This window comes from Carettochelys insculpta, chromosome 8 (genome assembly GCF_033958435.1).
Source record: "Carettochelys insculpta isolate YL-2023 chromosome 8, ASM3395843v1, whole genome shotgun sequence".
Classification (NCBI taxonomy): domain Eukaryota; kingdom Metazoa; phylum Chordata; order Testudines; family Carettochelyidae; genus Carettochelys; species Carettochelys insculpta.
In genome coordinates this window covers 44,032,272-44,042,580 of record NC_134144.1, presented here as the reverse complement: position 1 = coordinate 44,042,580, position 10,309 = coordinate 44,032,272, and the positions used below count along the sequence as shown (strand labels likewise).

Below are 10,309 nucleotides of genomic sequence, written 5' to 3'. Positions count from 1 at the left end.
TGCAGCATCTTGTCATATTTGTTTTCTATCTGCCCTCCTCCAAATTGAGTTTTATTTCATGTTTAGGTCCTAGCACAGATAGATATACCTGAATTATTTTTCCACTGACTCTATTGAAAACAAATATTTAATCTGATTTACAGAACAAGTATAAATAAGAACTTAATTTAAGCAGAAAGATATGCCTTCCCACTTGCAATAAAGCATTTCTAATTATAATAATTGGTTTTAATATATAGTTTTATCGGTAGTTGTATACACGTGCATGTCTCTATATAAAACCATATTTTATATGTTAAAATGTTTTACATGTAAATGTACAAACAGTAATCCACCTTAATACCCTTAGGCTACATCTATCCTATAGCGATCTGTCAACAGAAGTTACTGTTGGAAGAGATTTTCCAGCAAAACTTCTGTTGACAGATCACATCCACACACACAAAAGCAGATTGAAAGAACAATCTGCTCTGTTGACAGAGATTGGCCAGACCGCCCGCCTGCTCTCTTGACAGAACGGCCAACTGGAAGCTCAGCAAACAGGGCTGGCAAGTGACCTTGAAGTGCTGTCTGTCAACACAGGTCCTTCCTCTAACATCTATAAAGCCTTTTTTGTTGATAGAAACTGTTGACAAAAGGTGTTATTTCTCATCGCGGAGAGGCAGAACGCTCTCGGTGGAAGTGCCCAGTTTTGTCGACAGACAGTTGACAAAATGCATTTGTCCTTACACAAATCTCTCTAGTGTAGCTGTAGCCATACAGCTAGGTGAGTAAGATTATTACCCCCATTTTTGAATATTTTTTGCACGTTTTTGAGTATTAAATAACCAAGAAAAACTGGCTTGTAAAACAGTCTTTTATTGTATCCGTGCCACACATACTAGTGAAAAATAACACTCCTATAAAAAAAAAAGAAAAGAAAAAGAGAATGCTACCTTTTCCACAACATTTCCGTTTTAAATAAAACTTCAAGTACTCTTACATACGTACAAAAAATTCTCATCTATCTGCCTCCAACAGGCCACCACAACACACAGTAGATAAAACACAGTGGTTACAAATGTCTTTTGTTATTTCTGTGGCAAGGCAAATGGAGGGAAATGTTTCTATGAAAAAATACTGTGTGCGTTAAGAAATTGTCACAATTTTATTTCACATGGATACAAATGATTATACTTAAATTTGAGGCCCTGGTGGCTTGAAATTATATAACAAAATAGAAAAATGGAAAACTAATATCCCCTACACCCTGTTTTAAAGGCAGGCACTACCAAGATTAAGGAGACTCCACAGTGTTGGTAGAGGATAATTACTGTACAAGCCATATAGCTATAATTACCTTAAGACTAAAATAAAATGCTACAGTCCTTCTAAGGCATAAACAATAATGTCTGCAAACAATATGTACACATCATACATATTTAAAACAAGACATAATATAAACAATAATGAACAGTATATACATATGTCTCAAATTTTCTTCACTGCCTTGAAATACAATTTTACTACACAAGTGATGCAGCAACATATATATATATATATATAAATGTACTTGTAACTCTACAGTAAAGTTTTAACTTTTAGTGCTTTTATAGCACATCAGTGTAAACAGTTTTACTTGGCTTTGTTTTATACTTTAAAACATTCCTTGTTGTATTTTCAAGATTTAAAGCAATTTTTCTAATTCTTCCTTTTCACAGAAAACGAAGATTCTGGATGCTGTTTAATCATAAATAATTCATAAAATTAAATACATTCACTAAAAAATAAACTACAAAGTAAAAAAATGAAAAATAGATATTTATTGAATGGGAAAAAAGAACCATTTCCCCAAGTAGAGCTCTGGTGGTTGAATATTCAGTGCGTTTTGATATATTTTAAATTGCTATTGCACTATAACACCCCTTTCTTTGAAATTCTTTGGGTGTGCGTCCCTGTTCTACCTAAATTATTTTGATAAAACACACAAACCAATAACCAAGGGCCATGGTTGCTGTAGGAGTGAAGCCTTTAGAATTAGTATCGCTCTTCTGCAATACTTTTCTTTAAGGAAAAAAAGAAGTCATTAGTTATATAGGTGCCTTGCACTTTTTATGTAAATACAGTTCACATTGCTGGTCTCATCTGTCCTCATTTAAGGAAAAAAGTCTGAGTTCTGATAAATTCAGCTCACTTTGAAAATCTCTGTCCATTTCTTTTCAAAATATTTCCTCATGTTGTGGCCAGCCCTGCCTATGTCAGAATCATCTTCATTAAAAGTTTCACAGTTGTCAAAAACAAGCCTGATGTCTAGAGAAAATGCTTCAAGATTAGGGTACCTGAAAGAACAGAGACAGTAGGTATTTTTAAAATACTGAGAATCCAAGGGGAAAAAATAAAACCTACATTCATCAGAAGTGGACGTAAAAATACAAATTAATATACAGGTGACCATAAAATAATCTGTACATACTGTACATCTCAGTTATAATTTTGACACTAACTATCTGCAGAAAAACAGTCTTTAGCACAAAAAAATTATTTTATTGTTTTTGATGTTTGCAGAAAGTATAGTTTAAAAAGGCAAGTTCTAGGTCTATATTAGAACGAACACCAATTTCCAACCAATGTTCTTCCCTCAATAGTTTTATTGTTAAAATAATAAGGAATTATTCCCATTTTACTCCTACCTCATTTGGCTGCACCACTGCCTGTTTTAAATAGGCTAAAGAGTTCCCTTACTTTTCTTGTGATAGCAATCTGTATAGCATTTGGACCCTGTGTATGTCAGCATATGGTGGTGCCATGACAGTTCAATTTAGCAGGTTTCCATTAGTCAGGCTAAATCGAACCTGGGAAGATAACCACCAGCGTGTTGATCATCCCACAAGTGTAGACATACCCTATGCAATGGGAAGAAGTTACTCTTCTAGTACAGTGAGGTAGCTATGTTAGTTTGTATCTTAAGAAAACAAGAAAGCAGTCACATAGTAGTTTAAAGACTACAAAATAATTTATTAGGTGCTAAGCTTTTGTGGGGCAGACCCACTTTTTTAGATCTGGAGATAGTGCTGAAAGTGAACTGGCATGACAATTATATAACAGTACAGTTCTTCGCCATTTTTCCCCTTATGGGTGGTTCCACTGTCAGTGTGTCTGTGTTACTATGCTGTTGATTGGAGAATTTAAGTAGCAATGTCCATTAGACATGCACATGAGTTATTGCTTCTTGTGCTGTGTCACGAGGCTAGTCAGTACATGGACTAACCCTCCCTGTCAGTTCCTTGTCTATTATAGAGTCACTGACAAGAACTCTGAAGTAGAAGGGTGATGGGTGGGTTGTGTGGCACCCATATGAGCTCACATCTTGAAGAACCATTGTTATCGCAACAAGGTAACAACTTCTTTGAGTCAAGTCCCTATGAGTCCTCCACTGTAGGCAACTCTTAGGCATTATCTCTTCTGGGAGGGCTGAGTCTTTGAAGTCAGATCAGTTACAACAAAAGCACTGTGGAAGTGAAGATGACATTGGAGGTGAAGCCCCCAGCGACTGCATAAAGCTCTGTAATAGCATGGGCTGACACCCATGTTGCTGCTCTACAGACCTCTGACATAGGGACATTCTTGAAAAAGGCAACAGACGAGAAAATCCTAAAAGCTGCAATAGTTTAACTCTGGGCATGTCTACACTACAAATGCAATAATGATACAGCTATGGCACTGCTGCTGTGTCACTGTAGCACCATAGCATAGGTGCCTCCTACATCAAGGGAAAAACCCTTCCAAAGTGGTAGCTAGGCTTATTGAAGAATTCTTCCATCAACTTAGCTGCACTGATGCTGTGAGTTAGGTTAACCTAACTATAGCATTTGGGGAGTAAAAATTGTCATCCCCTGAGCACCCTAGTGACCGATATTTTAAGTATAGACTAGTCCTAAATAAATTTAAATTATCACCTTTAGCTAAACTGGTACAATTTAGTGTGTAGCCCAGGCTGTACGGGATGTCATTCACTGCTGCATTGTACTCTGCTATTTGCACCAGTGTAAAATGGGCACAATATGTTAGTGTAAAAGACTACATAAGGTACCAGGCAATGCAATATATGTTACATGGTATTACTTTAGCATTTTGTGAATGAAAATTAGTTTGATTATTATAATTGATTTGATAACTATGAGACTATAATTTAAGAGACTGATTTTGTAAATTAATGTTTTCCTATCATCTGCGATCACCTGTGCATAACTGTGTTTTCTTAATCTTTTATTGAACATCACAAATACCTATAATAGAAGCAAGACATTTTATTTCTGAATTTGTGTTGGTTGCATTGATGACTCCACGACACCTTTGGGAATCAGACTATATTTCCATCATCATCTTCTATCAGATGGCAAGTGTATTATCATTAACAGGCAGAATCAAATTTTCTGTTTTTTGTTGTTTGTTTGTTTTGCTACTCTGCACTGCCAGTCTTGGTCCAGCAACTCTACACTAGGCATGGTCAGTAAGAGACTGCATGCCAGATATTCTTCACAATGTTTACCCCTGGCAGGCAGCCAGATGCTTTATTTAACTGCACGTCCAAGTACAGCTGTTTGCAGCTTCCATTGGCCACAGTTTGCTGTTCTCAGAATGGGTGAATAACCAGGCTCAGGAAGACAAGGCCCAGCCTCACCTCTTCTGCCCAAGGCATTGCCCCTTCCATAATCTCCCCCCTGAGCCAAGCCTGGCCCCCATGGCAGAAGTCAGCCTCCACCCAGGGTTACTGCCTTGAGCCTCTGAACATTATCAGGCCCCTTAATCTCACCCATCCCAGCAGTTGGTGTAGCCACACACTTCTCTGCTGGCTGGACCACCTGGAAGCAGGACACCTGTGCAGCTGTGCCACAACCTGATCCTTTCTGGACAGCCACACCTTGGCCCCAGCAACCACTACCTGCGTCTGCCCCCCCACCCCCCCAGGGCGGTGGAAGCATGGCAAGTTTTCGGAAGGCCATGCTTTTCCTTGCCTACACTGCCTGACACCCATCGTTTCTAGCCAATGGGAACTGTGGGAAGCAGAGGCTCGGCCTGTACCACTTCCCACAGCTCCCAGGGGCTGGAACAGCAAACTGTGGACAATGGGAGTTGCAAGTGGCTGGACCTGCAGATGCACAGGTAAATAAAGCATCTGGCAGTTTGCCAAGGGCCAACCTGGAGAAACAAGTCCAGCCTGCATGCTGTGTATTGTGCATCTGTGCTCTACAGCATGCCAGACTTTTAATACTACTGCTAACTATTACCTGTAGTAGTCATTGATTATTCAGAGAGAAGGATGGAAAAGCAAGTCTTACAGGGGAAAGGGAAAACAAATAATTGTTCCTGTTAGTTATTTTACAAAAGATGCAGTTTTACTCTCAGGGCTATGAAACAACTAACCAACATTTACTGTCATGTTTTATACTGCCCTGAAGTATGTTGCTTTGGAATGAAAACAATAATGTCATTTTAAAATCACATTCTTGTCTTGAAATTAAAAATAATCCTAAATACATACGTAACTCGAAAGAGTACTATTGCTGAAATGAATAAATTGTTGGTTTTCTTGTTTTTTTGTGCATTTGAGAGCACTTTGTGAACAGTCAGTTTTATTGGTTTCTCTGTGAAGTTTGTTTCTCAGCTTTCCCTGGTGTTCAAAGAGGGTATTTCACGTAGGAAGTGGGAACAGAGAATTACAAAACATGAAATTGTGAAGAGCCACAAAAATTAGCAGGGGGGACTCTATGGCATGAATAGCATCTGAAAATACTTTAAATTCCTTGACAAAATTTCAATTTGATTGTGCTCTTTTTAAATTTTTGCTGAACCTTCACAAATGTAATGTATAATATATTTACTTACTGTCCACTGCTTAGCTTCTCTCTAACGGTGGAAAAGTCCATAGGTTTTTTAATAACCTTTTTATAACCAGGAACAAGTTTCAAGTTTACAGGAAGTAGAAAAGGCCATGCATCTTCATGAGTTTCCAATTCCGACAGGATCATGCTGAATAAAACAAGGTTTGAAATCAATACTTCCAGCTGTTGGCTCTTTTGCACAGGATGTTTACCACTAGGTACATTCACATTATGTTGTCAATCTCTTAATTTTACTAGAGGCAGCATAACACTGTCATGTATAGTGTGTAATGTATACAATATGTAATCTCTCATTAATACTCAGTTTATCATTTGTATCTCTTTACATCAAGATCTCCAGGAAGAAATTCAAATTATCTTTTTCAAACAGTATACAATGAAATCCATCAATGTAAATTCTCCACCTGATGATCTTTAAAATAACCCATTTACTTCCATGCAAAAACCAAAAAAAAAGTGCTAACAACTTTTTAACTCAATCCAAAGGCTTCTGGTGGTGCCACTTGCAAATGAGAGCCCACCAACAAGCAAAAAGTGCACCACAGGAATAGTATCCTTCCCTTTGTGGAGAAGAATGTTTCTTTGACAAGTGCTGGGCATCTGGTTTACTACATTGTTTAGAAAGTTGTAGACAACACTTCTTCCATGAGTGTCTTCCTGCCACTCTTTTTAACACACACATAGTGAGATTTCATAGTCACACGTCACCCCCTTAAGCTCTCATGAGGACATGAGTATTACAACAGGGTACTGGCTGGATACTCCCACCACACACACTTGCAGTTCCCAATAGCTGCAATCATATGATTACAGTGTCTTGTGTGGGGAACCACAGGAAACAGGGCTCTGTGGTCTTCCTACATTAATAGCAGTAGGCACTATGCTTATTCCTACGCACAGTGTATCACTCTCAGAAAAGACAGGCAGACAATACCTGCATATAGCCAGGTCCTTGGAATCATCTCTTTTGGGTTTCTTAATAGGAGTGAAGCTTTCTTGTTTTAATTGATTAGAAATATTTTCATCCATTTTTCTTTTTTTGGGATCTGTCTTTCCTCTTTTTAAAGAGCTGCTTGTAGTTGCAGAGTCTTCATCCTCTGTATCTCCTGTTAAAGACAATTTCCTGCCTCTCTTTTGTTCATTACTTTTTTTCCCTTTGCTCTGAAGTTTTTTTATTTTTACATTTTGACCACTCGCCTGCAATATAGAGAATCCAAGTATGTAACAAATCCAAACCAGATTACACAGAAGTTTGTATAATACGTAAAGAGAAAACCCATGAAGGTCTTACACACCAAACAGTATCAAAACACAACTGCTCCTATTAACATGGCATACAGAGAACAGATCGATGACTTAATTCTTCTTGATGGCTAAAGTTAGACTAAAACAACAAGAAGTCCTGTGGCACCTTATAGACTAACAGATATTTTGGAGCATTAGCTATCTTGGGCAAAGACCCGCTTTGTCAGATGCATGAGTGGGGGATTCCAGAGGAGGGTTTAAGTATATGGGCTTATGAAAAGGAGGGCGTCTCAGTCAAGGGGAGGGCCAGAGTTGACAAAGTCTGTTCCATCATGGAGGATGCGGCCCACCTTGTCAGCTCTAGCCCTCCCCTTGACTGAGACTCCCTCATTTTCATAAGCCCATATATTTAAACCCTCTTCTGGAACTCCCCCCCCCATGCATCTGACAAAGCAGGTTTTTGCCCACAAAAGCTTATGCTCCAAAATATCTCAATCTATAAGGTGCCACAGGACTTCTTATTGTTTGTGAAGATACAGACCAACTCCACTACCCCTCTGATAAAGTCAGACTGTACAGCCTATGAATCTAGAAGTCACTAGGAATTCTGGGTCATCAATTTAGGACACTATAAAGGCAAAAAACACTAATTCCATTGGAAAAATTTTGGCTATAGTCTTAACTCAAGTCCATTAGAATGCTTTAAAGCTCTAGAAATTTCTGGACAGTGCCCTCCCCCAAACATCTCCGCCTTGTAATATACTATAATTGAGGAAGCAGATTTAATCCTGGGGGGAAGGCAGAACTGCTATGAATTGTCACAGTGGTTATACACTCAAGGAACACAGCAATATATCAAGATGGCAAGGCAAGAGTATATTAGAACGAGTCTTGTTTTAACAGCTTCACTTTTGGTATTGAAAGAAGATTAAACAGCACACGAATTACATCTGAAGCTAAAACTACATTGTGAGGAATTGCAAATCCCAGTAGGGGCACAATAAAAATATAAAAGGGGACAGACAGATTAGAAACATGAGCTGAAAAAAAAAATAAACCATGAGATTCAAGTACAGAAAATGAAAAATCTGGATACATTTGGATTAAAATAATGTCGACGCATATATCCTATGGAAATGAGAAACCTAGAGAGCTGTAAAACTGAAAAAGACATAAGGGTAATAATGGGCAACAAATTCTACAGGCATTTATAGTGCAATATGGCTGGGAAATACACTTTAAGACTACACTTCAAGAAGATTAAAAGGCTGGTTAAGTAATGGTCTTCTTTATGACTCTGGTACAACCACACTAGGAATACTGCATTTGTTTTTGACTAGTACCACTGGAAAGACACTGAAGAGTGTAGAGGGTAAGGATTGTTTTAAGGACCAGAAGACAGTAGATTGTCTTAAGCAGAAAGGTTAGAAGAGTTAAATATACATAGTGTGGCTACAACAACTAAGCAAGAACACGCAGGAAGTCTACAAATACATCAATCATATAAACAATATTAAAGGAAGGAAAATACATGCATAAATATCTAAGAATAATGGAACAAAAGTAATAAAAGTGAACATTTAGTCTAAAAAGCAGTGAAAGCTTCCTGACAGCAAGATTTCTGAGGCTTTGGAAAAGTGTTCTAGAAAAGGTGGATGCCCTATCACTGGACCTTTAAAATAAGACTGGTAAAAACACTACATTTTGTATTAACAGACACTATAAAATACAAATGTCTAAATGTGGACAGAAACCGGAAGGGAGAATGGTTTGTGAATGACTGAATAGATCTTTTATATCTCTACCATGTAATTCTAACAGCTCCTTTCTTGATTAAAGATTCCAAAAGCCCTAGTTTAGTCTTAATATCAGAATGCACAAGATCTAGAAATCAGACTTAACAATTTAGTAGATTAATTACTATGAAACTCCAAAACTAGACAAAGAGATTCATTCAGAGCACCATGTAGTCTTCTTGTGAAGGCAAAGGGAAAATGAGATGAATATGCCTGGTTTTTACTGTCTTTTAAATATCACTCTTATTGCAAGACTGAAAGCTAAACTGAAAAGACCATGGGGAGACCACAATCTTTCAAGGATGATAAACAGGACACAAAAAACAGCTCATATCTGAGTAGGGGAGGATGGTTATGCAAAGCCTTTTAATAAGGAGTCATGGTAGGCTTAAAAAACAAGAAGTGTCCAGCAAGCCTCTGAAGAAATTGGAACAGCAATAGATTTACAGATTGCATTCATGATGATTCACTTATCTGTGAAGGCAGAGATAAAGAACTTAAAAATGTCCCTTAATTAAAAAGACAGGGAGAGAGGGTCCAAGGATGTCTCTAAATGAAAAATCTCAACAAAACATTATATATATATATATATATACTTGCTGCTGAGTCTATAAATAGGGTTTGGGCATCAACAGCAACAAAACACCACATAACATCTGGATTCTCCCTCAAATCTTGATAGTATTTCCCAAAACCTAGATGTCAAGATCTTAAGCTACTGAAGTGAATACACTGAACTCATTCAACCAACAGTTCTCCAACTAACATGAGAGAATTAAGATATTAATAAAGAGAGCGACAGTCAAATTAAAATCTCTGTATTAAAAACTGATGCGTTACACATCCTAAATAATTTAAATAAGAATTTTAATTTTTAAATATTAAATAGATTTTGTAATATATGCAATATATTGACTTTCTTTATTTCAGTCATCTTTATGCAGTAAATTTTGATTCTTGTTTCTAATGCACAAGCAAAATGTTGCTATATTCAGGAACAAGGAGTAAGAAACTGTTAAAATGAATCTAAAACACAATTTGTTAACATTTGCACTAAGCTTAAAATGCTTTAAAACATGTTCACACTTGACTGTATTACATTTACATTTACTACAAGGAAAAAAGCATGATGATGTGGGAGGCCCTTTTGACATCTAGCTTCTGTAAATAGTTATCTAAAAAATAAACTATATCTTACAAATTTTTTCAGAGTAACAGAGAGTAAGCCGTGCTAGTCTATACACTATCAAAACAAAAAGCAGTCAAGTAGCTCCTTGCTTACTGTTTTTGGTTCTGTGTGTCTTAAATATTGAGTCTGTTCTGGTCTGGCTATGGTCTGAAGAAGTGGGTCTGTCCCATGAAAGCTCACCTAATAAACTATATTGC

At 37.3% G+C, this 10,309-nt stretch overlaps 1 protein-coding gene across 14 annotated transcripts in view; it reads right to left on the bottom strand.

Annotated features, from left to right (window-relative positions):
- Positions 1-372: 372 nt before the first annotated feature.
- BAZ2B (bromodomain adjacent to zinc finger domain 2B) overlaps positions 373-10,309 on the bottom strand; it is a 394,656-nt gene continuing 384,719 nt past the window's right edge. For 12 of the 14 annotated variants that reach the window (XM_075002079.1, XM_075002080.1, XM_075002077.1 and 9 more), the window contains 3 exons: positions 6,817-7,079; positions 5,866-6,009; positions 373-2,318 (listed from right to left, as the gene is read on the bottom strand). In XM_075002079.1, coding sequence (XP_074858180.1) covers positions 2,165-2,318; positions 5,866-6,009; positions 6,817-7,079 — 561 coding nt within the window. In that variant the 3' untranslated portion in view covers positions 373-2,164. Of the gene's footprint in view, positions 2,319-5,865; positions 6,010-6,816; positions 7,080-10,309 lie in introns of those variants that run through there. The other 2 variants (XM_075002088.1, XM_075002092.1) reach the window with 2 other exon arrangements.